This window comes from Panthera uncia, chromosome B1, assembly GCF_023721935.1.
Source record: "Panthera uncia isolate 11264 chromosome B1, Puncia_PCG_1.0, whole genome shotgun sequence".
NCBI classification, from domain to species: domain Eukaryota; kingdom Metazoa; phylum Chordata; class Mammalia; order Carnivora; family Felidae; genus Panthera; species Panthera uncia.
Genome location: NC_064811.1, coordinates 131,538,937 through 131,555,001, shown reverse-complemented (window position 1 = coordinate 131,555,001; position 16,065 = coordinate 131,538,937). Strand labels below are relative to the sequence as shown.

Below are 16,065 nucleotides of genomic sequence, written 5' to 3'. Positions count from 1 at the left end.
GGACGGCTTTAACAGGAATAAGGGAATGAGAGAACCTACTGATTGTGAGGACAATATAATTTTTTATTTTGGAGACAGTGGATCTGAGATACTGAGATACAGGTAAATACACTGCAAGTCTCCTAGAAAGACATAATATTTAAAGACACAGACCAGAACTACCCTGGGGTTAAGCGACTAAGTCCTTGAGATAATAATTATAGAACAACTGTTAAGTGGACACTAATTGGACTTCATTGTTATGATCACTGTCTAATGTCCCACTTGAAGTTCTACATACACACTTAATCCTTAGATGGCTATGTATTTAGTTTGGTATTAAAATTGATCTTAGGGGGCTAAAATATTACAGAAAGGAATTCATTCACATTATTTTCAATAAATAAATTCTTGTATAATGAAACCTGTCTTCCATTTGGTACATTTCCCACTTAAAACTCTATATCTAAATCAAACTTCTGAATATGAGTGAAATTTGCAGAAATATAAAAAATGTATTATAAGCAAATGCCATTTTCATAAATAAAAGTTGTAAATGGTTTAAGTCTTACTCAAGGCATTTTCTTCCTACGTTGGTTCCATTAAAATGTTACTGCCTTGGGTCCTTGCAGGATATTGAAGTCCATCAGTAGGGTTACTTGTGGCATTTTAAAACTATTCAGATGGCTGAGCTTTTGCAACTAGGGGGTGCTGAAGTTCTACAGAGGATTAGATTACATCTTATTTTTTAAAAATTTGGTAATCGGTGAAAATCTTTTAAAAGTTAAAGTCTTTAATAAAATAGCATTGAATGACACATAGCAATTTGCATAAACAATATTTAAACACACTTTATTGTTGAATTAACCATATAAACTCTCATCTGCGACAGAACTCTCCAAATAATGTAAATATACTTATTTGGTCTTATGTTTGTGTTATATGAATTACTGATAATTCCAATTTCAACAATGGAGAAATAAAAAGGTACATTGGGTTGATACCACTAGGATATAGGACACTTACAGACCAGAAATTGCCTACTTTCAAACTGAAGATCAAAGTAAATAAGTAATCTAGACTTGTAGCAAGAACAAAAATACAACTAGAAGGCCTAACATAGACAAAGACATTATATACTTAATCTTTAAATGTTTTATAACAAATCCGAAATTATTCAAATAAAAAAGAAATGAATTAAAAAAAATTTAGTTTTACTTTAAAATATGTAAGCATTTTAATAAAATAAAGAAGCTAAAATCCTTCAAAGATTTTTTTTTTTCCAAACTCGTTACTTCTAATAATAGGGTATTTTCCTTTTGGTTTCTTAAAAATTATGTGGAATCATATATCCATTATTATATTCCAATTTAAAATATTTATGACTCTTTAAGGCACAATGATTTTGTATATTCTATATCAATAAAATGAAATCCATGAAAATATATTTAGGCTTTAAGATGGATTAAATAGAATTTCTTTTGTCAGAAACATTTAATCAATGTATCTATCCTTTATTTTTATCAGAAGCCAGAATTCAGTATGAATTTATGTAAATCCAGATGTCCCTTTGTTTCAAAAATGCTTACCGTGTTTCATAACCTGGCATTTTGACAACACAGACACACTTTAAAATGAGCTGATTTTACAAACTAGTAACTTTTTGAACTTTATTTCTCCACAGAGCCCACATAATTATAGTTAATATATTTCTACTTACAAAGTTTAAACAATATGTAATATAATTTTTGCTTAATCTGTGATAGTACCATCTAAAATTATACAAGAATACGATGGCTTTCTCTGAAAGTTACAAGGAAGGAAATTTGAAATACTACATACATTAGAGTGGTCATCATAACAGGATCCAGCGTGCACATCATTTTATTATCAGAATTATGTGAAATATTTGCAATTTACACTAACCGAAGAGAACGGTTTAGATTTTATTGTATGGAGTATGCTTATCCTTCATTTATTCCTAAAGCAGTATGTTTGCTATACATATATACATCATCAGTAGAGCACAGACGTAACAAGATCATGCTGCCATTCAAAAGTTAGGTGCCACATTTTTATTACAATCACATGGCATCCAAAATGCAATATATTGCTATGAAAATGCAAAATTTTTCAGACTGGCATTTATGAATGAGGTTGGTCACAATGACATGGGATTTTATTTTACACAAATGAAAAAGATTTATCATAAATATATAGACCAATATATAACATTGAAGAACAAGAAGCAGAAAGGAAACAATGCTCTTGCGTAAAGATCAATTCGCTTAGCTGCTGTTGGAATAACAGGTTTGGCAGGGGGCGGCTTCTTGTTGTTCTTTGCCTGAGATTTCCCAAGCCCATTGTTGACTTCAATAGGTTTTCCATAGCAGTCATAATTGGATAATTCAAAATCTCTTGGTAAGCTTCCAACAATGCTGAAGTCATTAGACCTCAGGTCAGACTTAGAGGTGCAAACCTTTTTGCATCTTGTCTCTCCAACCTGAGAATAAAAATTAAGGACAGGGTATATTTAATTTTTTTCTATTCATAAAACATCTCTTCAAAAGGATATTTAAAAAATCTGATGGTCTAATCAGTTGACTATTATCTCTGTTTGGCAAAACAATTTAATAGCAACTGATTAGACCATCGGGTTACCTGAACATTTAGGGCTTGAAAATGTTGCCCATATAACAAGGCTTATGTCATGGAATAAACTTTTGACAGGTTATTTTATGTCAAAGGATCAAAGCGCAAACCAACATTTATCTCAGGCGCTCCCAGGCTTGTGAGAGTTCTCAGCTGAAATACCAATGAATAAAAATCCAATATTTAACCATAACACAGACCACATTACCACAATATGTGGATTACGGAATCTTCTGGTATTTCTAACCTTTGACTTCCCCATGGATTCTATTTCCAAAGACGGTGGTTTATAAATGACTGAGGCATTTATCTCCTCAATGAGACAGACTCTGTCTCCAAACCACACTCACAAACAAGATCTAAAAGATGGTCACAATTACCATGAACCAAAGATTTACTGGTGAAAGGCATCCATTCTTAATTTGTTGACTAAATTTGAAGAGCCAACCACACTCAGAGAATCTAAAGAAATTGTGTGTATTTCAGCCAGATCATAAGCCATAGAGATTATTCAGTTGATGGTCTCTGAATTATTAAATCTGAATTCATTCCCCATGACATACATAACAATTATTTTACACTGAACTCTAGCAATCAGAAATGCTCTTAGAAAAAACAGAGGTGTAGGCTAACCCCAGTGTCTAGGATAGCCCTGATATTACAAAAGGCCACAGAAGGGCCAGCTTTTGACTCTACTGCTTAATTTCCTACTGTTCTTACTCCTGAGTTCTATGCTTCACCTTTGGGATCTCCATTATCGATATTTACTGATTTGACTGCAAAAGGAAACTATGTCATTATATATACTGTCGGTATACTATAGTTTTTGCTTTGTTAGTATAATACATATGGATTCTACTTACCCTAAGTTATGGCTGGGTAAAAGTTATGCTTACTCTAAGAAGTAAAACACATTATTTCCTAGAAGTACTTCAGGTAGCAGGACCTTATCCTTTATCTGAACAAACACTGAGACATATTTTCTGGGCCAGAGCCAGATGGCAGTGTCTAGAGGTGGATAGCACACATAATTAAGATACACTGAGTGGAAAAGCCAAAATGTGTTTATGCATCTCCTGTCATTATACATGTAGGTTATTTCCATTTTTTTTTTCAATTATGAACATGTATTGGTAATGTTATTTTTTCAGCTGGTATGCAAGTGTTAGCTTGATCATTATATACTTTATACCACATAGATATTTGTACAATCCCATTGAGTAAGAATTTTTAAAAAATACGTTTATATAAACATAATTATACAAAAATACACAAGAAAGAAAAGATATGGAGTGCCAATATATTAACATATTTAGAGAATGTTTGTTATTAAATAGCCCAAATGGAAACACATTTCCATCCTGCTTTGATGGGACTTTGTTTTAGCTACCAGCAGCCAACCTTAAGAAACAGGATCCCCACCGCTTTTCTAATGTGCCCTTACAATTTGCCAATTGTGAGATCTCAGCTGAGCTTAGAAGAGTAATTGTGTCTTGATGAGGTATCTGGTTTTGACGGAGCAACCACAGGTCTAGTGTCTAGTCCATATCAATTTATGCACTGTGTCTATGACAATATCTGGCAAAAAAGAGGGGCTGGTGAATGAGAAAGACAGTAAAGGTAGCAACTAAAATCTAAATTATTTAAATAGGACTTTGGGAAATCATATATATATATATATGTATATATATATATATATATAAAATTCATGAATATATTTATTTGACTATTATAAATATTTGACTGTACATGAGTATTATATATGTGAATATTATGAATTATGAATATAATGATTATATATGATAGAAAATAGACTTTATATATATAAAATTTACCTTTAGACCTTCCACTTAAATTTCCCAATTGGAAATTTCAAAAGGCCATTTTCAGCAAGCGGTTTGTCATTTAAGCTCCACCACCATGACAGACTCATGCACATACACAGACTCATCATATTCACATTCACACACTTTCCGTGTAAGTGTGCCAGAAGGAAGCCCGCACTTAAAGCTCAAATTTTCCAGTGCTATCTGAGGAGTCGGTCTCAGTATGTACCAGTGAACTTTTGTAAAGAGTAAAATGACTACCTTCACTGGAACAGAGGTTGAGAACAGGCTCTACATATCAAATCTGTGCACTATCCTCAGACTCTCAGAGTAATCTGCAAAATCTGGGACTCTGTAGATATCCCAGTCTTTCTCCCTTGAGAATTCTCTAAGAAATCTAAAGTTTTAGATTCACTAACTGTGCTTTAGAATCCACTTATCAAAACAAAGGAGTATTTCTGGCTTCTGCCAATAGACTTAAGAAGCATGTTTCTTCTTGGTGATTTTACTTTTTCACAAAGAAAGAGATGCATATTTACATGAGAAATACATTTGCTTTAAGTCATATTTTATACACACCTACATAGCTATAAGTATAGTTTTAGTATCTATAAATAACTAAACAAGTAATCAAATTTATATGATATTATAACCTAAGTCACACATAAATGCTTCACATTTTCTAATCTGTTTTATTTACATAAACATATTCTTAGATTCTGCTAGCAATTTGAATAATTTTAAAATTTTACCTACACAGTTTATTCAAAATGTGACACAGGATGTTATATTTATTCAGAGAGTTTATTTAAATACAGTAAACTTGTCAGTAAGAGAAGAATAATTTATTCAATGTTAAAATAATAAAATAGAAAAGTACTCCAAAGGGCTTCAATTTGGTTATACTAAATCTTCAATCATTTTATTTATTAAAACCTCTTTTAGAAACATAGTTGAAGATTCTTCTATTTGAAAAGAGTAGGGGTGTGTGTGTGTGTGTGTGTGTGTGCACGTACTGATGGAAAGAACCTCTTCTACAGAAATATTTTTTAATTATGTGACACAACTGAGAAAGAAATAAGAAGTCCTCAGATTCCTTAAATAAGTCATGATTCATTAACAAGTTGGCTGCTCTCCCCTTTTTCCATTCATCAGAGATTTTATACAAACATAACTTTTTATTTAGTTAATACTCTCCACACATAATTATCATATCTAATATGTACATAAAAGTACAAATTTATTAAAATGTTTTAAGCAATTATAATGTCACATGAAGAGAGATTCAATAAACTCCTTATAAATGAGATACTAACCCTACATAACGCATTATTAAAAGTGATCTTAGTTATATTAATCCCCAATCTAAAATTTCTCAATTTTTCTCAGATAAATATGTGTTTTAATTTCATCATATAAACTTGTCACTTTTGAAAATCACTGGTAGCAAAAATGAGGTAGCAAAAATGATAATGAAACTGTCAGGAATAAAAAAAAAAATGATGCAGAGAATAACTTACTAATGTTTCAAACTGAAGCCTTTAAGATTTTCTTTGTTGTCCTTTTCAGTTTGAGTCACACATTTAAAGGCAAATAACCTTATGCAATATTCCTTGACCAGAAGACTTACGCATGATTTCGTGGTGATAAAGATACTTTCTGCAGTTGATGAAAACACGTTCAGAAGGGAATAATCTCTATATATTTTACTAAATTTAAGTCATTCCTTATTTTTAAAAATTTAACATTACCATAAGAAACAACTATCCCATTGAAGCATGAACAGTAGATTTTATTTTTAATTCAATCAAATCCAAAAGCAAAGATACTATTTTTGTCTTTCATTCACAACTTTCTTGTGAATGGTACACGGCACACACTAGGCATTGAGAATAGGATGTTATTAACAACAGTAGGTCCTCACTGTTTTTGCTGAATTAAAAGAAAGAAATGTGTGAGTGAACAAACAAATTAGTAAACAAAATATTGTAATGGTTGAGGAAGTCCTAAATTTACCTGGAAAATTATGTATGTATGATGACAGATTTATGTATGCAGCTAAAATTATAAAAACACGTTAAAAGCTAGATTAAACTATCATTGCTCTTACATTTTTTTATATCATCCCTTTTCTTAGCAAGGACAGTATTATTTTAAATATCAGCATCAAAAATTTCCTATAATCCAAATTTCACCGTGCTTCCAATTACTATTCCTATGCTGTCTAAAAATAAATGACATATCATTTTGAAACCATGCCCCACAGTGTTAATGAGATTGAAACCAGCAGAAAGTTTAAAGGTTGTTTTTTAGAGAATTGTTTCTCCCTAATCAGCTATTGTGTCTTTTCAGACCCCACTAACAAATCCACTAGCTGTTTCTACAGAGGCTTGAACTCAAGGTCAACTGATACAGTTCCAGCCTATGAACAAGCAAAGCCCTGCATTCCTTAACAGATAATGAGCCTAAGACCCCATTCGAGTTTATACCAGCTCTTGGAATATGCCCATAGCCCCTTGTCCTTGGCGTAAAATAACCTCCTGACTGACGCCAGGAGCTGAATTTTTCCTCCTCTGGTGTTAAGTCCCCACCCCAAAGTGAACACGGGATGGATGCTGCATGTATGTTTGCTCAATGTGTGTATTCCACCTTTCCTCATGAATAGTCATAAGTTTCCCTGCCCTTTTCATCAACATATATGTAATCTCCTACCCTGAATTCCCCTTTAAAAACCCTGCTCCTTAACCTGGAACCTCGGAGATGGTCCTTGGACACCAATCCGCTGTCTCCCCAGGTTGCCAGACTCCTAAATAAACGAATCTTTCCTTTCCGGCCAGCACCTGTCTTTTAAGTATTACCTTTCCAGTGGCAAGCAGCCGACGTTGGGTTTTGCTAACAATTTCATTGAAATTACTTAGCAAAAGTTTGTGATTTGAAAGCAAAATACACTGGAACAGATGCATTTTGAAGCCAAAAACTATATTTTTCACAGGAAAACCATCAATGAAAAAAGAAACAATTTTTTAATTTCTTTTTTTACATACTTTTATGTGTCAATGTGTAACAATCTTACTGAATTTATCAAGCTTACACATTTGCTCTAAGTTTGATATATATAGATATCAAACTTAGAGCAAATGTGTAAGCTTTATCAAGCAAATGTGTAAGCTTGATAAAGCTTGATATACATATATATATATATACGTATATACGTATATATATATATATGTATATATATATATATGTATATATATATAAAGCTAAGCTATTTTCGGATGCATTCACGTTCTGAAATCTTTCTCAGGGTACAAATACTACATAGGTCCAATGTTCATTTGGGGGCGCCTGGGTGGCTCAGTTGGTTAAGCGTCCAACTTAGGCTCAGGTCATGATCTCACGGTTCATGGGTTTAAGCCCTGCATTGGGCTCTGTGCTGACAGCTCAGAGCCTGCAGCCTGCTTCAGATCCTATCTCCCTCTCTCTCTGTCCCTGCCCCCATTTGGACTCTCTCTCTCTCTCTCTCTCTCTCTCATCTAAATAAACATTAAATTTTTTTAAAAAAGAAATTGCATTTGGCCTGTAAGCAATGAGAGTAATTTACATTTATTTCTGGAGATTAAAATTTCTGGTCAACTTTTAAACTCCCTAAGCATCACTCTATAACTTCTGTAGCAGAATGTAGCAGGTTCAGAATTAAGACACGTGTGTTTCTATTAGCAACACAAACATAGAGAATTGAAATACAGAAGTTCTTAAATATGATGAAGTTTTCTTCATTGGGAAATTATTTTAATGCCTGAAGGCTAAAGTTTAAATAATATAATTCTGGGGCAGAGTTCAAGATGGCATAGAAGATCCTGAACTCACCCCTCCCATGGACATAACAAATCCATAACTGCATATGAAATAATTCCCTCTGAAGGGGATTGAGAAACTGGATTGAGAAGCTTAGGTGCTGACTCATGTGACATGGAAAGCAGTGCAATGAAGGGGATTGAGAAGCTGGATGAACAGAGCCTCTGCAACAAGGAACAACAAAATGGGTTGAAGAGGCAGAGACACTGTCTCGCTAAGGATAAAAACACACCTGAGATGCAGCACTCCATCGATCAGAGGAATCTCAAAGATACAGAGATTTATTTACCCTGAGGAGTGAAAGATTTGAGCTCCATGTAAGGCACATTACCCCTTAGATTCTGCACAGGAGAGAGGAACCCCCAAAATACCCAACTCTGAAAACTTACAAGGAACATATCCAGGAGAACTATGAAACTGTAGTGACAGAATAACCCACTTTTAAAAAGCTCACGTGCTGGCTCACTTGACATGGAAAGCAGTGAAAGAAACACAATCAAAAAGTGCATATCTATAGGTGAAGGAGGCCTCCTTACTAATGCACCCACTAGAGAGGCAAGAGAAAGCTGGGCCTCTCTCTCCCCAGGAACTGAGACACTGGAGGCAGCCATTTTTACTATCTTGTTCTGCCATGCTGATTTTGGCACTGGGGAGCACCATTTTGGATTTTCCCTCTAGACTGCTAATGTCAGAGGGCATGATCCACCAAGAGTGTCAAACAAGCCTGGGCCTTGTCTAGGCCTTACAGCCAACAGCATAATAACCCTACCCACCAGTGCATCTGCAGCAGTGACAGCCAGGCATCGCAGCCAGCTGGTCCAGGGCCACTCCCACCTATCATGTACCCACAGCAGTCATTTCCCCACCACAACAGGAGAGTGCACACAGACTACACAGGGGACATTCCTGGAGCAACCTTGTTCTGGAGACCAAGGGGAATTGCACTTCTGGGCCCCAAAGACAACTTCTACATAAAGCTACTCCTTCAAGACCAGGAAAAGGAGCTGAACTACCCAATACATATAGAGAAAGTCAGGTAAATGAAGAGACAGAGGAATATGTTCTAAATAAAAGAACAAGACAAAACCTCAGAAAAAGAACTAAATGAATGGAGCAAAGCAATCTACTTGATAAAGAGTTCATAGTAATGGTCATAAAAATGCCTATCAAACTCAGGAGAAGAAAGGATGAACACGGTGAGAACTTTAACAAAGCTGGAAAATATAAGAAAGTACCAACCAGGGCTGAAGAATGCAATAACAGAAATGATAAATACATCAGAGGGAATAAACAGCAGATTATATGATATAGAATAATAGATCAACAATCTAGAGGACAAGATAGTGAAAATAACCCAAACTGAACACAAAAAGAAAAAAGGATTTTAAAACGTAGGATAATTTAAGGGATCTTTGGGACAATATCAAATGTGCTAACATTCACATTAGAACTCATATAACTCACTATCAAAAACAAAATAAAACAAAATAAAACAATCCAGTTAAAAACTGGGCAGATGACCTGAATAGATACTTTTCCAAAGAATATATGCAGATAATCAGCAGGCACATGAAAAGATGCTCCACATCACTAACAATCAGGAAAATTCAAATCAAAACCACAATGAGTTATCATACAACATCAGTCAGAATGGCTACTATCAAAAAGATAATAAGCAACAAGTGTTGGTGAGGATGTACACAGAAGGCAATCCTTGTGCACTATTGGTGGAAATGTAAACTGGAAAGTAGTGTGGAGGTTCCCGAAAAAAATTAAAAAGAGAGCCACCATTTGATCCTGCAATTCTGCTCCTGAGTATTTATCTGAAGAAAATGAAAACACTAATTCAAAAAGACATATGTACCCCAATGTTTATTGCAGCATTATTTACAATAGCCAAGGTATAGAAGCACCTAGGCGTCCACTGATAGATGAATGGATAAAGAAGATGTGGTAAATACATACAATGGAGTATTACTCAACCACAAGAAAGAATGAAATCTTGTCATTTGTGACCACATGGGGGGACCTAGAGAGTATTATGCTAAGTGAAATAAGTCAGTAAAAGGTAAATACTGCATGGTTTCACTTATATTTGGAGTTAAAAGCAAAACAAACAAGCAAACAAAACGAAACAAACAGACTCATAGATACAGAGAACAAACTGATGGTTGTTGGAGGAGGGGGGCAGGAGGATGGATGAAATAGGTAAAAGGAATTAAAAGATACAATATTCTATTTATAAAAATAAGTGAGACACAACAGGTAAATTTCAGCATAGGGAATAAAGTCAATAACTTTGTAACAATTTTGTAAGGTGAGAGATGGTGACAAATCTTACTGCACTGAACATTTCCTAGTGTATATAAGTATCAAATCATTATGTTGTACATATGAAACTAATTCAATATTGTGTAGCAATTATTCTTTGATAAAAAATAAATAATTCAGTCTAATGTTCTAGATCCTATTTATCCTTTGTATCTATTTTCACAAATAATTTTGATATGTTCTATAGTACTCTGAAAATCTGCTTCCAATGAATCTCTAGTATCAATCCCACTGCATCGAATATGTTAAGATTCCAAATTCCTTGCACATTGGTGTTCCCTATTACTAGATAATTTCTGCAATCATCCAGACCCCGTGACATACCATAAAATGGAGCTGATTGTGGCACTACTGAAAATCAAGCACCCATTCCATAGAACGTCTTTGTTTTCTTCTCTAGATCACTTAACCAGAGTTCAAGTTAGTAGGTAGGGGGATTAGTAGGTAGGAAAAATGAGAAAGTGGTAAAAGACTAGGAGATATACATTGGGGGACTGATAGCTAGGGCCACATATTTAAGGAGTCCATATAGTGACATGTCCATATAAAAAAGGGGGCTCAAGTATTCTTCCTTCCATTTCTGGAATGGGGAAATAAGTATGTTTAGAAGGAAAAGCAAAGTTCCTCACAAGGAGCTAGCATGCTTCAAATACCAGTTTTGTTTTTTTTTTTTTTTTGTTTTGTTTTTTTTTTTATGTTCTGAAGCACCCTTAACCAGCCATGAGCTCTTCCAAGGTACTATTTGGTGGTTTGGGTCATAACAGAAAGTAAAGTAAAATACTGGGGGAAAGAACCAATATTTCTCTGAAAAGGTGTGTTCCTGGTGCAGGAATGCAGTAAGTCTGAAACAGTCCGATATGTAGAGCAGCTGTCACATAACTGAAGTGTTAAGAGTAGCTCAGTGACATGCCTAATCACTAGGGTGTGGCAGCCAGGCTACAGGTTCAGTGAGGATGCTGGGAGACTTGAAAAGAGTATTGGGGAACTCTGCTCCCGGGAAGATATAGTAGACATATACTGGACATTATATAAAACAAACCTAAGAAGACTGTGAACAGTGGAGAAACAACCATTCTCCAGTTGTGGACCTTCAGACGCATGGAACAACACGGTGTTGAGTGTCCTTTTTGCCTCATATATCCCAGATTTGAAGCTGAAGGAGCTGAAATTCAAAATGAAATTGGTACAGATAAAAATAGCTCCAATAAAAGTCTAATTTCTCTATCCAAAGGACAAAGAAAAGAGTAGCTTAGCAAGACAAAAACTTTATTTTTTAATTTTTATTTGTTTATTTTTTTTTTAATTTTAGAAAGAGAGAATGCCAGGGAGAAGGGCAGAGGTAGAGAGAGAGAATCTCAAGCAGGCTTCACACTCAGGACAGAGTCCAACATGGGGCTTGATTCCATGACCCTGGGATCACGACCTGAGCCGAAATCAAGAGTCGGACGCTCAACCAACTGAGCCACCCATGCGCCCCAAGACAAAAAACTTTTAGACAATGTTCTTTCTAGTCCAGTCAAACACCACACACAAAAAAGTGACCCCATCCCCACACACGCCAGCAAAGGTTGAGTGGGGAGCTGAGTCTTCCACCTTTAGAGGCTGTAACAAGGTGCCCAACACTCCCACCACAGTGGTATCAGAGAAGACCCATTAAGGAGAGAGGACTCCCATCTCCATAGACCACTAACAAGGCCCTGCTTCCTCCATTGCATCAGAGGAGACCGTGCAGGCAGCATGGACTTCCACCCCTACCCAGCAGAAACAGACCGCTTCTTCTCTTCCACACTGGAGGTGATGTCATAGGAGCCCTAGCTGAGGGGCAGGAATCACCACAAAGTGGTAATGAGGGCACCCCCCCACACACACACACTGTGTATCAGTGGAGACCACATGGGTAATTAAAAACTAGCAGTCCCACCCTGAAATAATAAAGAGCCCCCAGCTACATTGTGTCAAGCCCTGGACTTCTACTTCCACTGAAGTCCTGAAGCAGCACCCTTCCTTTTCCCAGCAGGACAGGGCCAGAGAAAGCCATCTAACACAGAAAGTTTCAATAAGATTCAGAGTCCATAACAAACTATGAAAATGTCCAGGTTTCAACAGAAAACCATTCATCATGCAAAGAACTGGAGAAGATCTCAAACTGAATTTTTTAAAAAATAGAGTCTGTAGATAACAACACCGAAATGAAAAATGTGTTAGAATCATCTGAGAGAGGTTCTAAAACATGGATGATAAAAAAAAAAATATTTCAATCAGGTATTATGAACATTTGTTTGAAAGCACTGACAAATAGAAAGCCTGAGCAAAGAAATACAAAATCTCAGCAAAAAGAAAGTCCAAATGGAAATTTTGTAACTGAAAAACACATTCAGCAAAATATAAATCTCAGTGGATAAGCTCATCAGAAAAAATCGAAGGGGCAGAAAAAAGAATCATTGAATTAAAAGATATAACCAAAGAAATTATCCAATCTGAACAAAACCGAAAAAAATTGACTAGACAAAATGAAGAGAGTCTCAGGGATCTGTGGGACTATAACAAAGGATTTAACAGTTGCGTCATCAGAGGCTCAGAAAGACGGGAGAAAGAAGGTGGGTCTGAAAAGGGTACTCAAAAAAATAACAGTCAAAAACTGCAAATTTGACAAGAAACATAAGCCTACATTTTTAAATAACCTGAATAAATCCCAAACAGGATAAACCCAAACAAATCCCTACCAAAACACAGACTTTAAGGATAATAAAGACGAAAAGAAGTCTTGAATGCAGCCAGACAAAAATGAGTTTACCCTCAGGGGAAAACCGATATGAATGAAGAGGAGTTCTCATCAGGAGCCATGGAAGCCAGACGGAGGGAGGAGGCACAATAATTTTTACATGCTAAAAGAAAAGAATTGTCAACCTAGAATCTTATACCCATTGAAAATATCCTTCAGAAATAAAGGGGAAATCAAGATTTTCTCAGATGAAGGAATGCTACCTGAATTTGTTACCAGCAGTGCTTCCCAAAATATTGAATAAAGGAAATTCTCTATAAGTAAACAATGAAAGACATATCAGAGTAAACGAAAGAACATGGTGAGCAAAAATATGCATAAATGCAATAAGCTTTCCTTCTCCCTTGCAGTTTCCTAAAGTATATTCAATGGTGAAATAAAAAGTAGAATGCTTTCTAATTAGATTCTCAGAAATATTTACAAGTCTATCATAAATAGAAAGTTAAAGTGACATTAAAGGATGTGATATTTTTACACATCACACAAACTGGTAAAATAATGACACCAGCAGACTTTGATAAGTTATGTACATATAATTAGTACCTAGGACAATCACTAAACAAGATGGATAAAGAGACAACTTTCAAACACAATATAGAAAACTCACAAAATGTCATTCTCGAAAATGTTTAAAGTAACCTTCATGAAAGCAAGAAACAGAAAAGAGGGAGATAAAAAATGGGATAAGCAGAAAAGAAAACATAAAACAATAGACTGAAGCCCTAACATATCACTACTTAGATTAAATGATATCATCTAAACATACCAATTAAAACATGAGAGTGGTGGAGCGGTTCAAAGTCATAAATCAACTATATATGTTGTCGACCAGAAACTCACTTCAAACATAATGATTTAGACATACTGGATGGAAAAGGATGGAAAAAGATATGTCAAATGTATGACTTCTCTAAGGTCATGATCGTTCTTTATTAACAAACAGTTTAGCTTTATTTATCATAAAGAGAGTTAGGGTATGAAAGAATCATAAGTCCTTAAAAACCCTCCCACAAGGTAGCAACTAACACTACAGAGACTTGGCTGTAGATGCAGAAAATGAGTTTAATGACTTTACAAGAAATTAAAATTTTCTAAAAAATATAGCTTCAGGCAGCACCACAAAAATAGTTTACTTTTCATATCTACAAATATGCACCTGGCATACTTGTCTAACATTCTAGGTAAGGGGTGTGATGGTAGATAACAAACTGAAAGAGTAATATTGGGCCAAAACATAGGCAGAGAAGGCAAGATTTTCAAGGTTGTAAGATGGTGTGAACCTATTAGTCTCCTGTGGAATGTACCAGGCTAATAAGCTCAATGGCAATAGCCTCCTGGTTTACTGGCCATCCCAAACAGAAGGTATCAATCAGGGGAGCTTTGGGGTAAGTAGAAACCTATCCTAAATTCATGAAACAGCCTGTTGATTCAGAATTTATCAGAATCTAAAGGCACTGACCATTACTCTTAGACCAATGATCAAGTGACAAGGCAAGGTCCAATTCTGCTGCAAGTACTCACCACTGGGCTGGACAGATCCCTGACTACGGTACAGTTTTCCCATGGGCCAGGCATCCCGTAAGTAAGTAGCCTGCCGGCCATATTCTGTGTGGAACTCTCTAACTTGATAGGGAACAGGAAAGGGGTTTTATCAAGAGCATGGGCTACCCTAAATCTACCAAGTGGGCAAAAGGTCAGTGCTTCCAGTAATCCTCTGGCCTTTGAGGCTTATCAGGTGAGAAAGAACAGGAGGGTCTGTAGCTTTGACAATATCTCCACAGTCAATGGTACCCATCAAAGAAGAAACGTCTCATTAAACTCCATGGAAAGTCTTCTAGAAAGTTGATAAGGTGTTGATTTCTTTTTATTAATTAGTATTTGACCTAAGTATTTTTTATTTCTCTTACAAAAAGGTTCGATGTGTTTCAGTTCCTTTTTATCTGTGAGAGAAGAATGAGGGAGCACCAATTCTATCAAAGCTTCACACCCACAGAAAAGTACCTTTCTCCTGAACTGCAGAGCGGATGGGGGAAATACTTTCGCCAGTGTCATTCTTACCTGCAAAGTGCTAATGTGAACAGGAGTCCCTGTACCATTCACAGTATTCTTTTTAGCAGCATTTACATTTCCACCTTTTCCATCTGCCTGCTCAGCCTTTGCAATTCTGGCTTTCTCTGCTTCGACTCGTTTGGGGTTATTCAACATCACCTGCACGACAGCATACTCCACCAGAGAAGCAAACCCAAAGAGAAGACAAGCAATGAGCCACACATCAAGGGCCTTCACGTAGGATACTTTGGGAAGTTCAGCAGCAAGGGTTGTGCACTCAGAGGCCAAGCTGAGTACTGAGAAGATACCTACAGAAATAGAAATAGCAGTTAAAGTTGCTTCTTACCCCTGTGAAATGTTCTGCAAACATTACTTTTTGATGATATCCCTCTGCAGTTAACTCCCAATGCTCATCAGATCTCTTTCAAGCTCAAAGAGTAGAAAAAATAATATTGACATACTTTTCATGTAAGTATTATTTAATGTAGTTGGAGATGTTTGTAAACATTCAATATTTAAAAGTAAATAGAAATTTAAGCCAACGTGTAAAAACACAATTTAGATCTGGTTTAAATATTAAAGATGTCTGAA

General features: G+C 35.6%; 1 protein-coding gene across 2 annotated transcripts in view; it reads right to left on the bottom strand.

Moving 5' to 3' along the window:
- Window positions 1-812: 812 nt before the first annotated feature.
- The window catches only part of GLRB (glycine receptor beta), a 99,280-nt gene continuing 84,027 nt past the window's right edge, over window positions 813-16,065 (bottom strand). For both annotated transcript variants that reach the window (XM_049631220.1, XM_049631219.1), the window contains exons 9-10: window positions 15,484-15,782; window positions 813-2,482 (exon numbers count right to left, since the gene is read on the bottom strand). In XM_049631220.1, the coding sequence (XP_049487177.1) occupies window positions 2,186-2,482; window positions 15,484-15,782 (596 nt within the window). In that variant the 3' untranslated portion in view covers window positions 813-2,185. The remainder of the gene's footprint in view (window positions 2,483-15,483; window positions 15,783-16,065) is intronic.